Raw genomic sequence first — 23,911 nt, forward strand, 5'->3', positions numbered from 1 at the left:
GGGTTCAGATTATTTCAATTTACACACGTGTTCTTTTATTCAGAAGGTAAAAAAAAAACTAACCCCAAAAAACAGGAGAGGAAAAGGAAAAGCTGCTCTTCTTCCAAGGTTAAAAAGTGGAGTCATCCCTCATTAAGGCTGTTGGTGATGAAGTGCTGACATCCTGCCTCTGCACCTCCTGTCAGCAAGTGCAGGGAAAACAAGCAGGAGTCCTGGTGCAGGCTGGTGTTCTGACTTGTAGATGGGAGTATGATCTGGAAACATTTCCTTGGCAAATTGAAGAGAAATCCTTGAAAGCAGCTGTGGAGGAAGTGCTGGTGGAGGTGGCACTTCCAGGTATTTTCAGGTTTGTCTGGGCCAGATCCCAGCAGGAGAGAAGTGTGCACATGTGGGATAAGCAGGGCAGTTTGGAAAAGCAGCCCCTTCAAAGCCCGGCTCCCCCCAGCTCCCTTTGGGGTGACCCCCCGCCCCTCGCGCTCCCTTTGGGGTCCCCCCGCTCTTTCCCCCCCGCCGCTTTCCCGCCGTGCCCGCCCCGCTCACCCGACAGGGCGGGACCGGCAGGGACGGGGCGGGGACGGGCCGAGCGCTGATTGGCTGCGGCGGGGGCTCGACAGGCGGGGCGTGCGCAGAGCGCCATGTTGTCTGCGGGGCAGCGGTAGCGGTGGAGGTGCGGCTGCGCTCGGAGAGCGCGATTCTGGGGATCCGCTCGGGGCTGCGGGGAGCGCGGGTGTGGGTGGGAAGGCTGGAGGGCTCGGGAGGGTTTAGCAGAGGGGTTCGGGGGTTCCCGAGGGTCAGAGCGCGGGGCCTGGAACCCGCGCAGGGGGAGGTGGGGCTGTCCCAGCGCCCTGGCTGCACTGCGCAGGCGCGCCGGCGTTACCCGCCGGCATTACCCGCGACCTGCCATTACCCCTCCCGTCACAGCGCCCCCTGCCGGCCCGGCGGACCGACCCCAGGGAAAGGGGATCCCAATGCCCCCCCCGAACCCCAGAGACCCCAAAGGGAGGGGGGCCCGGGGGTCCCATAAAGCCCAGCAGTGGGGTTCAGGGGATCTCCCAGCCCCAAGGGGAAGGAGTCCTGGGGGTGCCCCCCAAAGTCCGGGGGGGAGATGTACCACATCCAGGTAAGGGGCTCCCAGTGCCCCTCAGTACGGCCCAGTAACCCCCTCAGTGACCAGCCAGTGTGTCCCAGTGACCTCCCACTGCCCCCCAGTATGGCTCAGTGATGTTCCAGTGAGCGCCCAGTAACCTGCCAGTGTCTCTCCCTGTGTCCTGATAATCCCCCAGTAACTCCCCAGTCCCTCCCAGTGCCCTCCCAGGATCCCTCAGTAACCCTCTAGTCCCTCCCAGTGCCCTCTGGTTCCCCCCAGTGTGTCCCAGTATCCTCCAGTAATCACCCAGTGCCCTGCAAAGCCCTCCAGCTGTCCCCAACGTGTCCCCAGATGTCCTTGGCCTTTCTGTGAGCGTGTGGGGGGGCATTTTTGGGGTCAAAGGGTCCAGGGGGGGCTCCTGGGGTGAGATGGAGGGTTGGGGACATCAGGGATGGGCTTGGGGCCAGTGGAATTGGGGGTGTCAAGGGGGGAATAATGGCAATGGGGAGGCCCTGGGGACACTGGAGACACCAGGGTTGTCTTGGAGTGTCAAGGGGGAATTAGGAAAACCAAGAGGTTCTTGGGGAAACCGGGGAGGTCTCAGGACTCAGCTGCTCTTGGTGCAGCCCCTCATCTCCCCCCCAGACCTCTTTAACCTCCCCATATGTCCCTTAACCTTCATTTTCCCTTTAGTCCCCTCCCCCCACAGATCCCTTTGATGCCCCAATGCCCCGAAAACCTGTTTTAACTCCCCCAAATACACCCAAAGACCCCTAAACGCCCCCAAATCCCCATCCAAACCCCCAGATCCCTTCAAATCTCCCCCAGCCCCCCCCTCAAATCCATTCCAACCCCCCCCCAAAGAGGGGGGCACCCTGGCACCCTGGGACAGGAACACAGTGGGCTGTACTGGGGGCACTGGGCTGTACTGGGAGGGCACTGGGGGGGCTCAGGTGTCCCAGGACAACGTGGCCCAGCTCCTGGAGAGATGTGGGGAGCAGTGAGGAGGTACTGGTCTGTCCTGGTCTGTGCTGGTCTGTACTGATCTGTCCTGGTTTGTACCCCCAATCCCCAAAGCCCCTCCCCAGCTCCCCCAGGACCCTCCCGCACCCCAGTTCCCTCCAGGCCCCTGACTTGGTCCTGCTGCCCCTTGAGCATCTGCAGCTGCTGCAGAACCAGGCATTTCATCAGCAAATGTGCAGGTGACCCCAAGCTGGGGGTGTGTTGATGTGCTGGAAGGCAGGAGGGCTCTGCAGAGGGACCTGGCCCAGCTGGATCCATGGGCTGATTGCAAGGGGATGAGGTTCCAGCAGGCCAAGGGCCAGGTCCTGCCCTTTGGGCACAAGAAGCCCCGTCAGCCCCCCGGGCTGGGGCCAGAGTGTCTGGAGAGCAGGCAGGCAGAAAGGGAGCTGGGAGTGGGGATGGACAGGAAGCTGAAGAGGAGGCAGAGTGTGGCCAGGTGGCCAAGAGGGCCAAGGGCTGGTGTCCTGTGTGAGGAAGAGTGTGTCAGCAGGAGCAGGGAAGTGATTGTTGGGCTGGAGTGAGCACTGGTGAGGCCACCCCTGGAGTGCTGTGTCCAGCTCTGGGCCCCTGAGTTGAGGAAGGCCCTGGAGGGGCTGGAGCAGGTGCAGAGAAGAGCAGCGAGGCTGGGGAAGGGAGTGGAGCCCAAGTGGTGTGAGGAGAGGCTGAGGGAGCTGGGGGTGTTGAGGCTGGAGAAGAGGAGGCTCAGGGGAGACCTCCTGACTGTCTGCAAGTCCCTGCCAGGAGGTTGGAGCCAGGTGGGGGTGGGGCTGTTGTGCCAGGAAGCAGCAGTAGGACAAGAGGGCTGGGTCTGGAGCTGTGCCAGGGGAGGTTTAGGTTGGATATTGGGAAGCAATTTCTTCCCCAGAGAGTAATCAGGCTTTGGAAATTGCTGGGCAGGGAGGGGGTGGAGTCAGCGTCCCTGGAGGTGTTGAAGGTGAGAGTGGATGTGACCTCAGTGCCATGGTCTGGGAAGCACGGCGGGGTTGGATCCAGGGTTGGACTTGATGATCTCGGAGGTCTTTTCCAACGTGGCTGATTCTGTGATTCTGTGATTGCCATTCCTATGGCAGCACATGCTTGAGGCTCTATCCCCAGGGTGATAGAGATGTCTGTCCATATCTGTCTCCAAGGTTAGTCTGTAAATGTGTGGTGTTAGAAAAGCAGACTAAGTTCTGGGCTGGTTGTAGAAGGAGAAAGAAGCCCAGAGGCCAGTGCAAGCAGGCAGCCCTCAGCTTGCACCTGATGTCCCCTCCCTGCAGGTTCCTGTCCTTGAGCCCAGGCCCTGAGGTGAGGCTGAGAAGTGGCGCGGAGGTGAGCCCAGTGGTGGCTTGGTGGGCACCCAGGAACACAAACTGTGCCTGGCCACGGAGCCTGCAAGGAGGAGCAGAGACAGCGGTGTCAGTGTGGGGGTCCAGGTTGTCCCTGTGCCTTCCCCTGCAGGCCCTGTCTGTCCCTGCTGGGCCCCTGTCCATCCCCATCAGGTCCCTGCCCGTCCCCCCGGGCTGAGCTCCCCCCAGGAAGTGCCGTGGAGCTGAAGCTGCTGCCATCCCCCCCTGCAGCCGCTGCCCCAGCCAAGGGAGCAGCAAAGGCAGGGCCAGGAGCAGAGGCAGCAGCAGGGGAGCCCTGGGGGGGCCGGGAAGCTCTTGTGTGGGGCAGGAAAGAGGCGCTGGGCACGAGGCCGGGGCTGTGCTGAGCAGGCCCAGCCCTCACATCCCCCCAGCCAACGCCGGCTGCCCGGGGGGCTTGGGAGGGACCCCCAGCCCGTGTGCCCCACACTGAGCTGGCAGAGAGAGAGCCAAGGGACAGGGCCACGGGCAGGGCCCCGGGTGAGGGACAGGCAGGGCCATTGCAGGGCCACGGTGAGGGCACAGCCTGTGGCAGCAGAGCTGCCCAGGGCCGGGGGCAGCCGGGGGTGTTGGTACCAGGCAATGCTGGGGCTGAGCAGAGCACGAGGCCTCTTGCAGACCCCTGGAGCAGCCTCCCACTTGCCAGCCCCGCCCTGGTGGGGTGACACTGTCCCCTCCCTACAGGACACTCCCTCAGAACTCTTTGGGGGGGCCTTTTGTGTCTATTCCTGGTTGCTGATTCCTGCTGGGGACCTGAGGGAGCCTCTGCAATCCCATCCATGGGGCACAATCTCCTCTGCAGAGCTTGACTCACTGCAGACTTTGCAAGGAAATCTGTGCTGGCAGCCTGAGTATGTCCTGACCCCCCGTGCTCCCCCCAGGATATCTAGTACAAGTTTCCCATTCCCGGGCACCCATGGGATGGGGGGCAATTGTTTTCCTGCTGTTCCTGTTCTTGCTCCACCCCTGGGTGCTCTTGGTGGTGGGCAGGAGGTGTTTTTTGGGGGTGCCGGGCTGGGTTTGTGGCAGAGCTCCGGCGGTGGGTGGGGGGATGCGGGTCCCCCCCACGGTGGGGGTTGGTGTTGCTGGGTCAGGCCCCGCCGGCTCCATTGTCAGCCCGGTGCTGACGGGGGGGACACAGCGGGTTTGGGGCCCCCCCGGGAGTGCCGGGGGTGGGTGTGGATCCCGGGAGCTGCCGAGTGTGGAGGGCGGAGCGGGGCGATGCCAGAGCTGGGGGATCCCCGGCAGCCTGGAGGGGGGAGCACAGAGAGGGAGGAGCCCCAGGACCCAACGGAGCCTGAAACGGGGGGTGTGGAGAAGGGGAAACTTGGACAGTGGGGACCCCTGGGATCCCTGGGACAACAAAGTGGAAACCGTGGAAAGGGAGAATGTCTGGGAATATGGCACCCCGAAGGTGAGAGTCAGAGGAGAAGGAATTCTTGGGACCCCCAACACCCCAGAGGAGTCAGAGGGTCAGTCAGGGGAGACCCTCTGAACCCCAGAGGGAAGAGACCAGAGAGGAGGAATTTCTGGGAGAATTTTTTTGCGCTGCATGTTCATAGTTTGGAGTATTTTTTGGCTTAACTGTAACTTTTTGCAGTTTGGGGGGGCGAGGGTCTTCTTGATATTGTCTGAATCTTGGTATTTTGGAGATTTTTATGGTCACAGGATGCCTGGTGAGTTCTAGAGATGGACTTGGGCAGGAGGAACCCCCAAGCCAACGCGCTCAGCCCTTGTTTTCCCCCCATCAGGATTTGTCCTTCCCAAAGCTTGGTCGGATGGAGGAGGAGGCTGCGAGGAAGAGGAAGATGCCTTGGTCCCCCCAGGCAGGGGAGGAGGAAGTCAGTGTCCCTTTGGGCGGGTGTTGTGCTGGCTCTGTCAGCCGAGCATGGCCCCGGCTGCAGGACAACCCCGCTGGCGCCGCCGTCCTGCCAGGGCCGGAGTTGGGGGGATGTCCTTGGCCTTCCCTGTGGGCCGGAGGCAAATCCCCTGCCTGTCCTTCTTGCTTCCTGCCCCAGGCCCCGAGGTGCGGACGGAGAGCCCGGAGGACAAATCCCCCCGTGAGACCCTGGTGGGAGAGGCCGTTTTGAAGGGCTCCCCGGCGCAGGAAGGCAGCGGGGAGGAAAAGGGCCGGAGATCCCCCCGCAGGAGGGGCTCCAAAGCCATCCCAGGGTGCTCTGAGGAGGAAAGAGCCAGCCTGTGCCGGGAAGGCGGCCGGAGCTTGAGGGGGAGCTCTGACCTGGTGGTCCCTGAGCAGCCTTCCAGCAGGGATAAGCCCTTCAGGTGCTTGGAATGTGGGAAGAGCTTCAGGAAGAACTCCAACCTCCTCAGCCACCAGCACATCCACACTGGGGAACGGCGTTACAAATGTGGGGAATGTGAGAAGAGCTTCAGGGACAGCTTCAGCCTGATCCAACACCTGCACATCCACACTGGGGAACGGCCCTATTTGTGTGCAGAATGTGGGAAGAGCTTCAGGGACAGCGCCAATCTCCACAACCACCAGCGCATCCACACTGGGGAATGGCCCTACAAGTGTGGGCAATGTGGGAAGAGCTTCAGCAAGAGCTTCAGCCTCCACATCCACCAGCTCATCCACACCGGGGAACGGCCCTATATGTGCTTTGAATGTGGAAAGATGTTTCCAACCAACGGGAATCTCCTGCAGCACGAGCAAACGCACACGGATGAGAGGCCCTTCCGCTGCACCGACTGCGGGAAGGGCTTCAACCGAAAGTCCACCCTCGTCACCCACCAGCACATCCACACTGGGGAGAGGCCCTACAAGTGTGGGGAGTGTGGGAAGAGCTTCACCCAGAGCTCTAACTTGACCAGACACCAGCGGACCCACCAGTAAGGGAAGCCCTACCAGTGCCCCGACTGCGGGAAGAGCTTCAGCCGCTGCTTCCACCCTGAATGAAGCCCCTGATGCTGAGGCAACCCCTGGAGTCCAGTGACTGTCAGTCCATCCCTTTCGACCACAAAGGGCCAGTCCCCTTTCCCAGGGGCTGCTTCTTCCAACAGAACCCTTCTTGGAGGGAGGTGTGAAGTTTCCTGCCTTGGCTGGGGACCCCCAAGGTCACTGCTGGAGGTTGAGAGCAGAGATCTCCCCATGAGCGTTGGTCTGGGGGAGTTCCATCCATCTCTAATTAAGAATTACTGGTTTTGTGCCAGCTTCAGTAGAATTGCTTCAACAATTGCTTTAGTGTAGAGCCCTGTCCTGTCTTATCCTGTACTCCTGGTAGTTTTAGTGTTTGTATTGTGCAGTAAATAATTCTGAGGAAGATCTTTTGTCTGATCATTTGGAACCCTAAATAAATTCATTTCTATCAATAGATCTGATTTGCCATCATTAAAACCTGGAGGACAAAAGTGAATCTGTCACATTTCTGTAATTCCTCTAAACTAAAACTGTTGGCATGATCCAAAGCTGAGATTGGATCCAGAAGCCCCCAGCACCCCACAGTAAGCTGGGAGCTCAGGGGGGGAACCACCCACTGCCAACTCCCCTGTGCCCAAAGACCCCCATGGGACCGTCAGACCCTCCAGACAACCCTCCCTTTTCCACCCTTCTCCCTGTTCCTTCCATATTCCCATTGTCCCTTCAATCCCCCATTTCCCCCCTGAACACTTTTGGGGTCCCAACCAATACTTTTTGCCCCTTCTCCTGTGGGCACTGAAGGAGAAAATGAGGCTGCACACACAGAGTCCCATTGCGGGACTTGTCCACCCATCTTTCCGGCGTCCCCCTTTCATTGGGGTTCCTTTGGAAACAGTACCTGGTGTTTGTCTTTTAGTCCACTGGAATTCCCAGCATGGCCCCAAGGCAGGGCCCTGATCCCACACATTCCCCTCCCCTCATGTGCTGGCTGTGTTCAGCCACCAGAGAAAAACACAGGCTGCCATGCAGAGCATTCCAAGTGGTTTCCACTTTGGCAAACAGCCCTCTCTGGATGGAAAACACCAGTCAAGGCCAAAACACTCCTTGTTGATCCTGATTAACTGAGAGTTGCAGCTCCTGCCTTAACTTGTTCCCATAAAAATTCTCAGGGTTCCTTTGCTTCCAGGAGGCCCCACATGTCCCAATGGCCCCTGGATTCCATGAGCTTCCCCAGTCTCCAAAGGTTCCTTTAGTTCCATGAGGCCCTGCAGTCCCCAAATGCCCTTTGGATTCTCGGAGATTTCCCACTGTCCCAGGGTCCCTTGTGCTTCAGAAGGAGCTGCAGTGGGACAGTGGCCCCTTGGTTCCGTGAGCTCTGCAGTGTTCCAGGAATCCTTGGGTTCCAGGAGGGCCTGCAGTTTCACAAGGAGCACTTGAATGCAGGAGGTTCTGCAGGGTCCCAATGGCCCCTGGATTCTGGGAGGTTCAGAAATATCTCCGGGCTCCCTTGGTTCCAGGAGGACACGCATGTCAGCAGGAACCCTTGGTTCCAGGAGGCTCGACAATGTCCCGGAATTCCTTTGATTTCATGAGGCCCTGGATTGTCCCAATGGATTCCTGATTCCATCAGCCCCCTCAATGTCACAATGGTCCCTCGGTTCCATGAGTTTCTGCAGTGTCCCAGGGTTCCTTTTGTTTCATGGGGACCTGCAGTGTCACAATGGGCCTTGAATTCCAGGAGTTTTGCAAGGGTGACAGTGCTGCCTTGATTCCATGAGATTGCCCAGTGTCCCAGGGTTCCTTTGGCTCCAGAAGGCCTTGCAGTGTCACAATGGTCCTTGGTTCCAGGAGGTTCCACCATGTCCCTGCTGGAACATGCGTGGCTGTGATGCTGCCCCACCTGCAGAGCTGCCTCCAGCTCTGGGCTCCAGCACAGGAAGGACATGGACCTGTTGGAGCGAGTGCAGAGGGGAGCAGCAAGAGGATCAGAGGGATGGAGCAGCTCTGCTGTGAGGAAAGACTGAGAGAACTGGGATTGTTGAGGCTGGAGAAGAGCAGGCTTTGGGGTGACCTAATTGTGGCCTTCCAGTGCCTGAAGGGAGCCAACAAGAAAGATGGAGAGAGACTTTGGACAAGGGCCTGGAGTGACAGGACAAGGGGCAGTGGCTTCACATGGATAGAGGGAAGGGTTGGAGGAGATAGTAGGAAGGAAATCTTTAGTCTGAGGGTGCTGAGATGCTCCTGAAGGCCCCTCCCAAGCCAAAGCATTCCATGATTGTGGGACTGGTGGGTGAGGTGGTGGTTGGAGCCGTCTGGGGCACAGGGACCCAAAATGAGGGAGTTTTCCATTGTGGGGGAAGGAAGGAGGGGGCAGCAGAACTGACCCCTTGGACACCTGGCAGGCAGGCTTTGGCTGGAAGCTGGTGATGGGGAGCTGAGTGAAGCCCCCACAATGCAGGAGGAAATGGTCAGTGACCTGCTCTGCCAGTGAGACCCCCCAAGTGCCTGGGCCCACATGGGATGCAGCCAAGAGTCCTGAGGGAGCTGGAGAAGGAGCTGGCCAAGCCACTCTCACTCATTCCCCAGCAGTGCTGCACAACTGCACAAGTCCCAGCTGACTGGCAACAAGCACATGGGATGCCCATGCACAGGAAGGGCCAAAAGGGGGATCTGGGGAACTCCTGGCCTGTCCCATTGGCCTCAGGACCAGGGAAGTCCATGCAGCAGATCCTCCTCAGTGCCATCCCATGGCAGGGGCAGGACAACCAGGGGATCAGGCCCAGCCAGTGTGGGGTTGGGAAAGGCAGGTCCTGCCTGTCCAACCTCATCTCCTTCTCTGACAAAGGACCCGCTCAGCAGCTGAGGGAAAGGCTGGGGATGTGTCTCTGTGGAATTCCAGAAAGCCTTTGGCACCATCTCCCCCAGTATCTCCTGCACAAACTGGCTGCTCATGGCTTGCCCGGGGAACTGTTTGCTGGGTGACAAAGTGTCTGATGGGCCAGGGAGTGGTGGGGAATGGAAGGAAATCCAGGTGGGGCCGGTCACTAGTGGGGTTCCCAAGGGCTCAGGGTTGGGGCTGCTCCTGTTTCACATCGTTCTTGATGATCTGGGCCAGGGGATCGAGTGCCCCCTCAGTAAAGTCGTGGACAACACCACGTTGGGTGTGAGTGTGGATGTGCTGGAGGGCAGGAAGGCTCTGCAGAGGGATCTGGACAGGCTGGATCAATAAGGCCAAGTGTCAGGGCCTGCCCTTGGCTCCCAACAACCCCCTGGAACGCTCCAGGCTGGGGGCAGAGGGGCTGGAGAGCTGCTCAGCAGGAAGGGACTTGGGGGTGCTGCTTGACAGGGGCTGGGTATGAGGCAGAGTGTGCCCAGGGGGGCAAGAAGGCCAAGGGCATGGTGGCCTTTGTGGAGAAGAGTGTGGCCAGCAGGAGCAGAGAACTGATTGCCCCTCTGTGCTGGGCACTGGGGAGGCCCCACCTGGAGTGCTGTGTCCAGTTGTGGCCCCTCAGTGCCAAAAGGCCCTTGAGGGGCTGGAGCGTGTCCAGAGAAGGGAACGGAGCTGGGGAAGGCTCTGGAAAACATGTCTGCTGAGGGACAGCTGAGGGAACTGGGCTTGAGGGAATTGCCTTAAATTGCCTTGGGCAAGGTTCATACTAGATATTGAAGAACCCTTTTTCCACTGAGAGAGTGTTCAATCATTGGAACAAGTAGCCCAGGGAGGTGGTGGAGTCTCTGGAAGTGTTCAGGTGTGTGGTGGGTTGACCTTGGCTGGACACCAGGTGCCCTCCCAGCTGCTCTATCACTCCCCTTCCCAACAGGACATGGGAGAGAGTAAGGTGGAACAAAAAACAACTGGTGGGTTGAGATAAGGCAGTTTATTTAAAGCAAAAGACAGCAGGGTTTGTTCTCTGCTTCCCATGAGCAGCCATGGTCGGCCACTCCCGAGGAGCAGGGCTTGGGTCCGTGGGACGGTTCCTCAGCAGGCAGCCATCAGACAATGAATGCCCCCCTCCTGCTCCCTGCCTCAGCTTTTAGAGCTGAGCTGACCTCCCATGGGCTGCAATGTCCCTTGGCTCAGTTGGGCTCAGCTGGCCTACTTGGGTCCCCTGCCAGGCTCTTGCCCTCAGCTAAGGAAGGAATGTCCCAGTGTTGGTGCTGTGCTCAGCAGTGGCCAAAACACTGGGGTGTTCTCAACCCCCTTCCAGCTGCCAATGCCAAGCTCAGCCCTGGGAGGGCTGCTGTGGGGAACTGAACTGCAGCTCAGCCAGACTCAACCCAAATATCTATGGCACATATTCTATAGAATCCATCCTTAGGTGTTGTGTGATAGATCTATAAGAGATTACAAATAATAAGCAAGAATAAGGCAAGTGTCCTCCTTAGGGACAACCCCCCCCAAAACTACTCGCTGGGTTTGTTCCTTGGGGGTCTCTGCAGCAGCAAGCACAGCCCCACACTGACTGCTCTGGGCTGTGCAGGCATTTGTGCTTCTGCCTGTCTCACACACACCCCCAACCTTGGGATGGATCTGGATGTCACTGGATGTGATGTCACAGGGGAGATGTGATGTCACAGGAAGGATGTGATGTCACAGGGGAGGACATGATGTCACAAGGATGATATGATGTCACAGGAGAGATGTGATATATGATGGATGTGACGTCAGCTGTTGTGACACTTCAGGGTCTCATGGAACCAAAGGAACCCTGGGACAGTGAGGAACCTCATGGAGTCAAGGGCCTATTGAGACACTGCAAAGCTCATGGAACCAGAGGAATTCTGGGAGTGTGTGGAACTTCATGGAATCAAAGGGCCATTCTGACACTGGAGGGCCTCCTGGATCTGAAGGAAACCTGGGAGACTGCAGAATCTCATGGAATCAAGTGGCCAGTGTGACATGGGGGACCTCCCAGAAGCAAAGAAACCCTGGGACATTTTGGAACTTCATGGAATCGCTGGGCCATTGTGACACTGGGGAACCCCATGGAATTGTGTGGCCATTGTGACATTGCAGGGTCTCATGGAATAAAATGAAACTTGGGACACTGTGAAACCACATGGGATCAAGGGGTACCTGTGACCCTGCAGGACCTCATGGAACCAAGGGAAGCCTGGGACACTGAGGAAACTCGTGGAACCAAGTGGCCTTTGTGACCCTGCAGAATTGCACGGAATCAACAACCCATTGTGACACTGCAGGGCTTCATGGAACCGAAGGAATCCCTGGACACTGTGGAACCTCATAGAAACAAAGGGCCATTGTGACACTCCTGGGCCTTGTGGATCCAAAGGAATCTTGGGATGCTGTGGAACCTCCCAGAATCAAGGGGCCATTTTGACACCGTGGAACCTCATGGAATCAACAGTCCATTCTGAGTCTGCAGGGCCCAGGGAAGCAAAGGAATCCTGGGACACTGTGGAATCTCACAGAATCAAGGGACCATTGTGACCCTGCGGAGTCTCGAGGAGATGAAGAAGCCCTGGGAGACTGGAACTTCACGGAATCAAGGGACCGTTGTGACAGTGCAGGTCCTCATGGAACCAAGGGAAAATGGGGACACTGTGAAAACTCATGGCATCAAGGGGCCATTTTGACATGCAGGGCTTCCTAGAACCAAAGGAAGCCTGGGACGTTTGGGATCCTCATGGAATTGAGAGGCCATCGGGACACTGTGGAACCTTATGAAAGGAGAGGAACCCTGAGACTGTGCAGAACCTGAGGGCAGAAAGGAGCCATCGGGACACTGCAAAACCTCGTGGAATCAAGGGGCCACGGCTTCACATCTGGGTCTCATGGAACCAAAGGAAACCTGGGACACTGAGGAAACTCATGGAAGCAGGGAGACCCTGGGACACAGTGGAGCCTCACGGAATCAAGGGGCCATCGGGACACTGCAGGACCTTCTGGGGCCAAAGGAACCCTGGGCTGCTGCAGAACCTCACGGAGGTGGGAAGCTGCTGTGTGGGGCCCCCACGACGAGTGGCTGGGGCTGCTGCAGGAGAAGGTGAGTGAAGCCAATTTGCACAAGTGGAAGCTGTGGGCAACACCACTGAGCCCCCTTGCCAGGGTCAGTTACCATGGCAACCATCAGACATTCCCATTGTGTGCTGGGTTAAAAGTAAACCGGAGGGAGAAATGAACCCACCCGAGGGATTGCAAGTCAGAGTTACAATTTACTAAGAAGATTACAATAAATACAGTGATACAGAGAAAAATGGTTTTAACCCACAAAAATAGCTGTATAAGCCAGCACCCTGGGACAAGAACAGAACAGTGCTGAGCACCACGTGGCCCCCCAGAGTGCAAAGTAAAAGGAAAGGAAAACCTGTTGGTCCAGATGATGGTGGCAGTTCTGTTGAGGCAGTGATGGCAGTCCTGTCAAGAGTGGCAGTGGCAGTCCTGTTGGAGTTCTGGTCCTCCTCTCGATCCCACGAGTGGCACCAGAAGTCCCCAAACCCCAAGAGAATATGTGCTCAGGTTCAGGTGGGGATGTCCAGCACCTCCCCCAGGGTGGGGAGTTTCACAATGGGCAATTTAACTCTGTGAGTCATGGGGTATTTTTGGAGTGTTTGAAGGTCTGGGTGTTGCAGCTGCCTGTTCTGCCAGTCCAAGGAGGCCCATTAGCAGAGATGACCCCTCAGGCTGGGGGTGAAGGTGCTAATGCCTTTCTGGAGGGGAGTTCTCACAGCTGAGTCATGGGTGTGAAGACAAAGGAAAACTCCTTGCACAGTTCTTTCACACCCAGCTTGTAGCCTGAGGCGTCAGGTGGGCCCTGGGCAGCTGCTGAAAAAGGATCCATTCTTAAGAGTCCATCAGAAATGACACAGAGGGTGTAGAATACACAGTTTTGGTTGCACTCACACAGTGATAAACTGGTCCTGGCCCCTGCAACTAGGACAGATTGCTAGGGTCGGTTACCATGGCAACCATCATACATTCCCATTACTACGGCCAGTTAGCATGGCAACCATCATACCTCGCACTGCTACGGTCAGTTACCATGGCAACCATCACACATTCCCATTGCTATGGTCAGTTACCATGGCAACCATCATACATTCCCATTGCTACAATCAGTTATGATGGCTACCATCATATGTCCCACTGGTACAGTGGGTTACCATGGCAACCATCACACATTCCCATTACTATGGTCAGTTACTATGGCAACCATTACACATTTCCATTGCTACAATCAGTAACCATGGAAACCATCATACATTCCCATTTCTACAGTCAGTTACCATGGCAACCCTCATACATTCACGTTGCTACTGTCAGTTACCATGGCAACCATCATACCTCGCACTGCTACGGTCAGTTACCGTGGTAAACCTCATACATTGTATTACTACGGTTGGTTACCATGGCAACCAGAATACATTCCCATTGCTACCATCAGTTACCATGGCAACCAGCATACATTCCCACTGTTATAGTTGGTGACCATAGCAACCATCATACAGTCCCATTTCTATGGTCAGTTACCATGGCAACCACCATGCATTCTCGTTGCTATGGTTAGTTACCGTGGCAACCACCATACATTCTCTTTGCTATGGTCAGTTACCATGGCAACCACCATACTTCCAATGGTACAGTCGGTTACCATGGCAACAATCATACATTCCCATTGGTACGGTAAGTTACCATGGCAACCATAATTTATTCCCATAGCTATTGTTGGTTACCATGGCAACCATCATACATTCCCATTGGTACGGTCAGTTACCATGGTAACCACTGTACATTCTCATTGCTAAGGTCAGTTACCATGGCAACCATCATTTATTCCCATAGATATGGTCAGTTACCATGGCAACCATCATACATTCTCATTGCTACGGTAAGTTACCATGGCAACCATCATTTATTCCCATAGCTATGGTCGGTTACCATGGCAACCATCATACATTCCCGTTGCTATGATAGGTTACCATGCCAACCATCATTTATTCCCATAGCTATCGTAAGTTACCATGGCAACCACCATACATTCCCATTTCTACGGTCGGTTACCATGGCAACCATCATACATTCCCATTGTTATAGTCAGTTACCATTACAACCATCATACATTCTCATTGCTATGGTCGTTTACCACGGCAATAACCATACATTCTCGTCTCTACGGTCAGTTACCATGGCAACCATCATACATTCTCTTTGCTATGGTCAGTTACCATGGCAACCACCATACATTCTCATTGCCACTGTCAGTTACCATGGCAACCATCACATATTTCTATTGCTATGGTCGGTTTTCATGGCAACCCTCATACATTCCCATTGCTACGTTCGGTTACCATGGCAACCATCACACATTCCCATTGCTACATTCAGTTACCATGGCAACCACCATACATTTCCACTGCTACAGTCAGTTACCATGGCAACCAGCATACATTCCCGATGCTACAGTCAGTTTCTATGGGAACCTCTTGGTTCCTCTTGGAGAGAAGCAGATGCAGATGAGCCTCCCTGTTGTCCACCAACCTGCCAGCTGTGCTCTAAAGGCCTGTGTGCCAAGGGGTGTCTTGACCAAGACTCTGCACAAATCTCTGGGACCCTTTGCATCCTGTCGTGGTGCTTTTCCAGTGAATTCCAGGGTTATCAAACCCAACTTGAATGGGATCTTTGTCTCACTCCACAATGTCACCCAAACCACTCTCTCCTCTGACCCTCACCCACAAAAGTTCACCCAAGTTGTTCATCCCCTAGAGCAGCTCCACAGGTCCAAGAAGCTCCTTCCCGCTGAGGACACCTCTCTCCTGCTCTTTCTCTCCTGTGCCTCCTTGGCCTTCTCTCCCAACCCATCACAGCCCTGCAACCTGGGAACTGTCTCAGCAGGCCTGGGCTGTTATTGCCTGCAAGTGGAATGAAGAGAGACTTGGGGCTGCAGCTCCTCCTGCCTGTGCCCCACACGCAGGGCATTGGGGCCTGTCTGGCTGCAGCCCCTCAGCAGGGGCACCGGGGTAAGAACAGACTTGCAGTGGGGAAAGCTGCTCTGAAAGCCCCGAGAGCTGGGCTGTGCAGAGGCTTTGCTGACAATGGCCTTGGGGGTGGATGTGCTGGGACTCAGGTCCAGGGGGAAAATCCCAGGCCTGATCCCTGAGGAGATCAGCACATGCTGCTGAAATGCTGGGGGAGAGCAGAGCCAGCAGAGGGAGGGAACAAGTGTGGACAGCCTGGGCTGATGGGATTTGGACTCGTGCCTGGCCCGGCCTTGGCTGGGCAGAGAAGGGACAGCCTTTGTGTCCCTGCAGGGCTGGGATTCACTCCCTGCCCCAAAGGCCCCCAATGTGTCTGAGAAGCCCTGGGTGGTGCCTGTCCCACAACTGCTGGGAATGGGGATGGGCTTCCTGCACAGGCCCTGTGCTGTCCATGGCAGCTGCTGCACTTGTGCTGCAGAGCCCTGGCACCTCCCCTGGCACTACAGGCCCCTCTTTGGCTGTTCAGTCCAGGCTCAGCTGCCCTGAATTAGGTTCAGCAGTGAAGGGATGTCCAGGAGACAATTGCCATTGTACTCTGAGGACATGTAGAAAATACCCTGATAAAGAACAGGAGAGAGACCTCTCTCCCTGTGCCACCTGACTCCATTTGATCACGTGAACACCTCTAGGGGCTGCCCTGGACAGAAGGAACAGTGACACGTTCCCCTGTCCTACATGTGGGCCCCTTCTGCCACTGAAGTTGGCCAAAGCAATGTCCCAGCAGCCTCCAAGAAGATCCCACAGCTGCTGCCCTGTCCCTAGGAACTGCTCCATTGGAGCCTGCAGTTCCCAGCAGGAATTTCGGTCACCTCTGGCCCCTCAGAAGGAACCAGGGCTTTGTGTCCCAGCAGGTCACTCCTGGCTTTGGTCTTCATTCATTCCCATGGGAGCTGGGACAAGGAGTCACCTGCAGGGGCCTGTTTTGGGCCCACTGAAGTGGGGCAGGAGGAATCCCAGCCCATGGAGGTTGTGGTAGGAGCTGAGTGTCCTTCTGGCCCCAGCTCTGCAGAGTCACAAGGAGACAGCTCTGTTGACTCAGCTGAGTCCCTTCCCTCAGTGCAGGTGAAGGAGATCCCTCCTGGGCACTGTCTGGGTTTCCTGTCTAATGATGGGACATGAAAAGGGGACTCTTGAACTTAACTCTGTGCCTGTCTGGAGAAATGACCCTGCTGAAAGAAGTGTCTGTGCCCAGCTGAGAGAAGGCACATCATTATTTCCTTCACCTGTGTGCCAGCAGGTTCCCCTGGAGCCCCAGGGACAACTGGAGGGAGCCCAGAGGGGCAGAGAAAGGGCTGCCTGGGGCTTTTGCTGTGCTGCTGAGCTGGGCCGAGCTCCTGGCACACAGGGAGCTCCTGGCAACCCAGAAGAGCTTCAAAGAGACAGCTCTGCTGGTGAGCAGCTCCTCTGCACAGCCCAGCAGGGCTGAGGGCACTGCCTGCAGCACCCAGGGCACAGGAGAGAAGGCAGAGAGATGAGAGGCAGCCTGGGCTGGGAGGTGACTGAGCTCTCACTATGCCAGAAACCTTCCCAGGTATTGAACGAAGAATTCTCTGGCTGTAGGAAAGTTCAACTTCTCTTCCTGGAGGCATCTCCTAAAGCTGGCACATCCCACAGCTTCTAGGATCTTTCAGCAGGACTCTCCCAGTTGCTGCAGTGCAGAGGAAGTGGCCATATGGCAGAGCAGGGCAGGAGCTGCAGGCAGCAAGGGCAGAGAGGAGAAGGGAGCAGGAGGTTCAAGGGATCCTGGGGTGGGAGGACAGGGCAGAGCTGCTCAGGGCAGGAACCTTGCCAGCCCCTTGCCACGGTCAGGCTCTGGCTGCAGAGCAGTGCAGGTGAGTTCCTGCAAGTGCCTCTCCCAGCTGCCAAATGGCAGCAGTGGCAGGAGCTGTCAGGATGGCTCTGCTGGATTTGCTGGGGTGCAGCAGGAGAAGCTGCTGCAGAGCAGGACTTGCTGCTGCCCCCTCAGAGGCCCAGGGCCAGAAGGTTCCCTGTGCCAGGGCTGGCTGTGGGGTGGGAAGGTGGGGGTGCAGCCAGGGGTGCCCAGGGCTGTGGGGCAGAGCAGGGTCCTGCCCCCAGGGCTCTGTGTGCTGGGGCAGGGACTCTGCTGCCTGCCAGGGTCAGCTCTCAGCCCGGCCAAGGAGCTGCCACGGGGCTGGGGGAGAAGGGCTGTGGGGAAGGAACAACTCCTGGGAGGGCAGAGCAGGGCAGAGTCCTTCTGATCTCCAAAGTGGGCTGCAGGGATGAGGGCTGGTCACAACTTCGGATCAAAGCAGGAAATTTCCCAGAAGGTATTTGCAGGAGGCACAGACAGACAGGAGGTACCTTCAAGAGAATGAACCAGTTCTTTCAGTGTTATACTCTGGGTTGTCTGGGTGCTGACTGTGACAGAGAAATGAATCTGTGAGCACAGGAGGAGACACTGAAACTTGAACTCTGTTAGATTAGAGGGATTGAACCTGAGAGTGTCAGACATCAAAACTGTCTTACAGACAGCATCAGTGTCACTTTTTCAGCCTCCTCAGGGTTGCTCTGACATTGCCATCAGAGCCTGCCCAGGCAGAGATGCCCCTGGGCAGTGCCCTGTGCTGCTGGGAGGGCTCTGCAGTGCAGAGCTGAGCCCCCAGGGCTGGGATGGGCTCTGGCAGCACTGCCAGGGCTCAGCCCTGGGCCCAGGGAAGCAGCTGCTGGCAGGGACAGCTCCAGGCAGCAGAGCCCTGGGCAGGGAGTCCCCAAGGTCTGGGGGAGGGGGTGTTCAGGCAGCTCTGGGGGCCCTTCCCTGCAGCTCTGCTGGGCACTGTGTACTGGGTCATAGAAATGAGGATTCCTGCAGTGGAAAAGAACCTTCCTCAGGTGTGATGGTAAAAATAGAAAAACACAGGTACAATTATTCTAACTTCAGACTAAGCTTCTGCTCTGCAGCCCCAGCTCTTCTGAGTCATGGGTGTAGAGATGGAACTTTTTTATTCAAGGTCTTTTACATCTGATATTCCTTGTGTGTGAGAGCGTTGTACCAAAAAATTCCATGTCCCACTGCAGCAGAGCAAAACTGACTCCTTGGCAGTGCATTTGGTGACATTTGACACATTGATTTCTTTTAGAAATGGAGTTGCTTTTTCACAGAGGTCTGTCTTAACTGTTCCCTGTCCTTTCCTTTTTTGAACAGACCCTATGCTAAGAAACAGCAAATGTCCAACAGCAGCTCCCCCACCCAGTTCCTCCTCCTGGCATTCGCAGACAGGCGGGAGCTGCAGCTCCTGCACTTCTGGCTCTTCCTGGCCATCTCCCTGGCTGCCCTCCTGGCCAACGGCCTCATCCTCAGCGCCGTAGCCTGTGACCACCACCTGCACACCCCCATGGGCTTCTTCCTGCTCAACCTCTCCCTCACAGACCTGGGCTGCATCTGCACCACTGTCCCCAAAGCCATGCACAATTCCCTCTGGGACACCACAACCATCTCCTACATGGGATGTGCTGCACAGCTCTTTTTCTTTTTCCTCTTCATCTTAGCTGAGTATTATCTCCTCACCATCATGTGCTACGACCGCTACGTTGCCATCTGCAAACCCCTGCACTACGGGACCCTCCTGGGCAGCAGAGCTTGTGCCCACATGGCAGCAGCTGCCTGGGCCACTGGGTTTCTCTATTCTCTGCTGCACACAGCCAGTACATTTTCCCTGCCCCTGTGCCAGGGCAATGCCCTGGGCCAGTTCTTCTGTGAAATCCCACACATCCTCAAGCTCTCCTGCTCACACTCAGGCTACCTCAGGGAAATTGGGCTCATTGGGGTTACTGCCAGTTTATCATTTAGTTGTTTCATTTTCATTGTTTTCTCCTATGTGCGGATCTTCAGGGCTGTGCTGAGGATCCCCTCTCAGCAGGGACGGCACAAAGCCTTTTCCACGTGCCTCCCTCACCTGGCCGTGGTCTCCCTGTTCCTCAGTACTGCCACATTTGCCTACCTGAAGCCCCCCTCCATCTCCTCCCCATCCCTGGATCTGGTGGTTTCAGTTCTGTACTCAGTGGTGCCTCCAGCACTGAACCCCCTCATCTACAGCCTGAGGAACCAGGAACTCAGGGATGCCATAAGGAAAATGATGACTACATGTTTTTTGAGAAGCAATAAACTCCCATCTTTTCTTCTGTAGAACACTCATTGTATAACTAATTTTGGGTCCAGCCTGCCTTCTAAAGCTTTTAATAGTTGTGGTGGTGGGGGATTTTCCTGTTTTTTTACTTCTGTTGATGTCATTAAGACTGAAATTTTATTCGTCATCCCATATAGAATTCACTGTCTATCTCTTTTTTCTTTTTGACCCACAAAATATACAAATCAGGAATCATGCTTTGTGTGCATTTGAACAAAATAAAAGTTCGTGCAGAAAGATATTTGTCAAACATCCTCCCTGTGATAGTTTGTACATGAGGAATCACAATCTCTAAGTGTAAGAAAGGACACAAATTCTTTTTTCCAGATTCTTCCTCAAGACCTCCCCTGAAGCTGGAGGGCATTTCCATGTTTGCAGATCTGGAGGGGAAAAGAGTCCCAGCACTGCCAGGGAGCACCAGCACTGGGTCTGTTTAGAGCTGCTCTCTTTGCACTCCCACCCTCTCCTTTCCTGTCCGTGCCCAAGGCCTGAGTGCTCTGGCAGCTCAGTCACTGTCCTGCTGTGGGTCAGGCCTGTGAGCACAGGCAGGGACAGGCCCTGGGCACTGCTGGGACAGGGCTGGGCTCCACAACAGCAGTTCCAGCAGCAAAGGGGTTCCCCTCCAGGCTGAGGTCTTTTCCCAACACTGGTATCGAGAAGAAGTCCAAGAAACAGACTCTCCAAAGTCTTGTTGCTTTGCTTGTTTCTCATGGAGACAGTGCAGTGAGGTCAGGGACCCACTGGGACTGCAGGGACTGAGGGCTGGTTCAGATGTTGTGTGTTGGTGGCCGATGGCCAATGGAGGTGACAAATGGTCTCCAAGTCACCTGCCTGGGGCTCTGCAGCTTGTGAGGGCTCTGATGGCAGGTGAGGACTTGTCTGTAGGAACTCAGGAAGTGCAGGAGAGCACAGAGGATCTTCAGGGACAGCCCGTCCCATCCAGTCAGCAGGGAATGGAACCCTGGAGCAGAATCCTGCCCAGGGTGGAGTTACTAGAGATCAAGTACAAAATCTCCCTGTGAAGGGGCAAACAGAGCTCTGCAAGCCCAGGGGACACAGCAGGTACAGGGAAAACTCTTGCCAGTGACTTCTCTTGACCTCAGTGAACTTCCCCAGGTCAATCAAGATCAGCCCCCAAAGCCATGTCCCAGCTCTGGAACAAGGCAGGGCCCCTCTGAGCCCCCCCCATGGCCACACAGGAGGGTCTGTGGGAGGTGGTCAGTGGCAGGGAGCACCATCAGCTGGCTCTGCCTCCCAGCTGGAGCAGCACAGCCCAACAGAGTCCCCCATGGCCCCGGGCCCCAGAGAGCAGCCTCTCCAGCTCAGGGGCTGTGGGGAGCACAGGCAGGGGGTGCAGGAAGGGCTGCTCAGGCCAGCACAGATGTGTTCCCCTGGGGAAAGGCTCTGTGGAGAGATGGGATGTGCCAAGAGAAGAGCAGGACACCCTGTGTGAGCAGAGGGACATGGAAAGAGGCTGCCCTGTCCCTGGGGAAAAGAGGGGGCAAAGCAAAATGTGGGAAACTCTCTGGTCTGAGATCAGTTGTGCTGCCCAAGAACACGCTGACTCCAGAGGTGTCCAAGCGGGGCAGAGCCGGCGACTCCGGTCCGTGCGGCGGCGGGGGGGAGGCAGCGGCTCTGCTTGATTCCATGGAGTTCTGGGGAGGCACAGTGGCCCCTTGGTTCCAGGAGGCTCTGAAATGTCTCAGGGTTCCTTTGGTTCCATGAGGCCCTGCAGTGTCACAGTGGTCCCTTGTGTCAATAAGGTTCCTCAGGGTCACAATGGCCCCTTGGTTCCATGAGGTTACAAAAGGTCTCAGGGTTCCTTTTCTTCCAGGAGGCCCCACATGTCAAAATGGCCCCTTGGTTCCACCACATTTCAGTGTCCCTGTGTTGCTTTGTTTCCATGGGACCCTGCAGTGGCACAATGGACGTTTTGTTCCATGAGCTTCCAAAATGTCTCAGGGTTCCTTTTGTTCCATGAGGCCCCACGTGTGCCTTGGTTCCACGAGATTCCACAGTTTCCCTCTGTTCTTTTGGATCCATAAGGTCCTGTAGCATCACAACTGCCCCTTGATTCCATGAAGTCCCACAGTGTCCTTGGATTCCTTTTCTTCCATGAGGTTCCCCAGTGTCACAATGGCCTCTTGATTCCATGAAATTCCACTGTGGCCCAGGGTTTCTTTGTTTCCAAGAGGCCCTGCAGTGCCACAATGGCCTCCTGATTCCATGGGTTTCTGCAGTGTCACAGTGGCCCCTTTATTTCATCAAGTTGCCCACTGTCCCTGGGTTCCTTTGGCTCCACGGGGCCCTGCAGTGCCCCAGTGACCTCTTGATTCCATGGCTTTCCCCAGGGTCACGATGGCCCCGTAATTCCATGAGGTTCTGCAGTTTCACAGTGGCTCTTTGATTCCATGAGGTTGCACAGCATCATCACAAAGCTGAGCCCATCCTGATGGAAGTTCTGAGGAGGTTAGGAAGAATTGGGACAAAAGGAAGAAGAAGATTGGGGAAGGAATCAGGGGCTTGACCAAGAGAGAGGAAAGATTTTGACGAGGTAAAACCAGGTTCAGGGAATGCTGAGGGTGCTGAAACACTGACTGTGCAAACACTCCTGATGGACCTTTATGCACTTTGTAACCTCAAGCCTCAACACCACCCAAAAGTGCTGCTCCTCCCATGGAAAGGAATCCACTGCTCTAATTCCAAACCAGAAAAAGCCCAATCCCAGAACTCCAGCCCAAAAAGCTCTTCCCCTAATCATGAACTGCCAGCAGAACAACAAACCTCCCAAAGTTTTGCCTAATCCCAACTCTGAGCTCTAAACCCCAAGCCCTGACCATTCAGCACCCCCACAGCCCTTGGGAGCAGGGCAAGGACCTGGAGGGCCCAGAGCAGGCCCAGGGGGTTGGCAGAGGAACGGGAGGTGACCTGGATCTGCTCAGCTCTGCAGTGACCCCCAGGAGAAGGGCCTGGGCTCTGGCAGGGATGTCCTGTGGCACAGGGGCTCAGGATCCAAGTTCAGAAGGCCAAGTGCACATGGCAACAGCCAGAGCTGGTGCAGAGACATCAGGGAGGGTCTAGAAATGCTGCTGGGAGGGGGTGGGAAAGCAGGAGGGGTGTGTGCAGCCTGCAAGGCCAGAGCAGCAGCAGGGCCAGGGCAGGACAGCCTGCAGGAGAGATGGCCAAGGGCTCTGGCAGGGCTGCAAGGCCCAAAGGCACCCAGGCCTTTGTCCCCTTGCCTCTGGCAGCTGCCTCTGCCACTCAGGCCACCACAAGCCACTTTCCTGGCAGGTTCTGCCCTTGGGTTCTGCCTCGCCCCTCCCTCAGGAGCCTGGCAGGGGTTGCCCAGTTTTGGGCCTTTGTTGTTCCGCCCCCTCCCATCCCAGTGCCCCCCAAACAGCCCTGAGCCAGCCGGGAGGGACAGGATCTGCTGGGCCAGGGCCTGGGGCTCAGGCCTTGGCCTTTGTGCTACACAAAACCAAGGCAGGCTTTGCTCAGCATTGCAGGGGCCTGCCCAGAGCCTTTGTCTGCCTGCACTCCTGGCCTCCAAGGAGCTGCTCCAAGGAGTCCCTGGGGAGGCTTTGGCAGTGCCTGCCCTCAGTGGGGCCCAGCAATGCTTCAAGGCACTTGGACTTTGGCTTCTGACTTCTTCAGCAACTGCTTCAATCTTCTCTCAGTACCTCAGGATCATGGGCTGGGCTGCAAACACACCGTGGGGCTCATTAAAATGCAGAAATCCCTCAGGATCTCTTTGTCTTCCTTTAATTGTCTTCAAGGCAATTTCAAAACAAGTCTTCCAAGTTTGTACTTTTTTTGTTTTAATTCAATGTGGATATTTTTTAGTTCAGAGAAGAGGTGATAGAGGTGTTTTCCAAGTGATCTTGAGGCTGAGTGTCTCCTCAGGAGATCCACACTGACCCTGGATGATCAACCTTGCTCCTCACCCCCAACCTCACCAGTTCTGACATGGCCCATCTTGGACTGACAGCTGATGCAACTCCAAACACACTGTGGGACCCATTAAAACACTGACAAACAAATTATTTTTCTTTCTTTAATTGTCTTCAAGACTTCTACAGCTAATTGGAGTTGTTTTGTAGTTTAGCTAAGGAGGAAGATTTTAAAGTGGAAGTCATGAAAAATATATATTTTTTGATGAAAGAGAATGATTTACACAGAGCCTTGGGTTGCAAGAAGGTTAGGGTGCAAAAGAGTTTAATAGCACTTAATCATTGACCAGTTGAGCAGTTTTCAAGTGATTCAATAGGATTTGCCACAATTTTAACAGTGACTGAATTAGAGATTCCCAATAACAACATTCCCACCACAGTCAATTCACACCCACACCCAGGCAGAGATGTGTGGACACATCAAGAGCTGGCTGTGGAAAGGTCCCTCTCCCAAATTCTCCTTGTTGTCAGGGAAACACTCC

The 23,911-nt window shown here is 55.8% G+C and overlaps 1 protein-coding gene across 1 annotated transcript in view; it reads left to right on the forward strand.

Annotated features, from left to right (window-relative positions):
- The first annotated feature begins 1,105 nt into the window (after positions 1-1,105).
- LOC120325119 (zinc finger protein 135-like) overlaps positions 1,106-23,911 on the forward strand; it is a 37,050-nt gene continuing 14,244 nt past the window's right edge. The window contains exons 1-2 of the mRNA XM_039390515.1: positions 1,106-1,120; positions 5,714-6,309. Coding sequence (XP_039246449.1) covers positions 1,106-1,120; positions 5,714-6,309 — 611 coding nt within the window. The remainder of the gene's footprint in view (positions 1,121-5,713; positions 6,310-23,911) is intronic.

This window comes from Pipra filicauda, unplaced genomic scaffold (genome assembly GCF_003945595.2).
Source record: "Pipra filicauda isolate LSUMZ 115617 unplaced genomic scaffold, ASM394559v2 scaffold833_size69534_pilon, whole genome shotgun sequence".
In the NCBI taxonomy this organism is placed as follows: Eukaryota; Metazoa; Chordata; class Aves; order Passeriformes; family Pipridae; genus Pipra; species Pipra filicauda.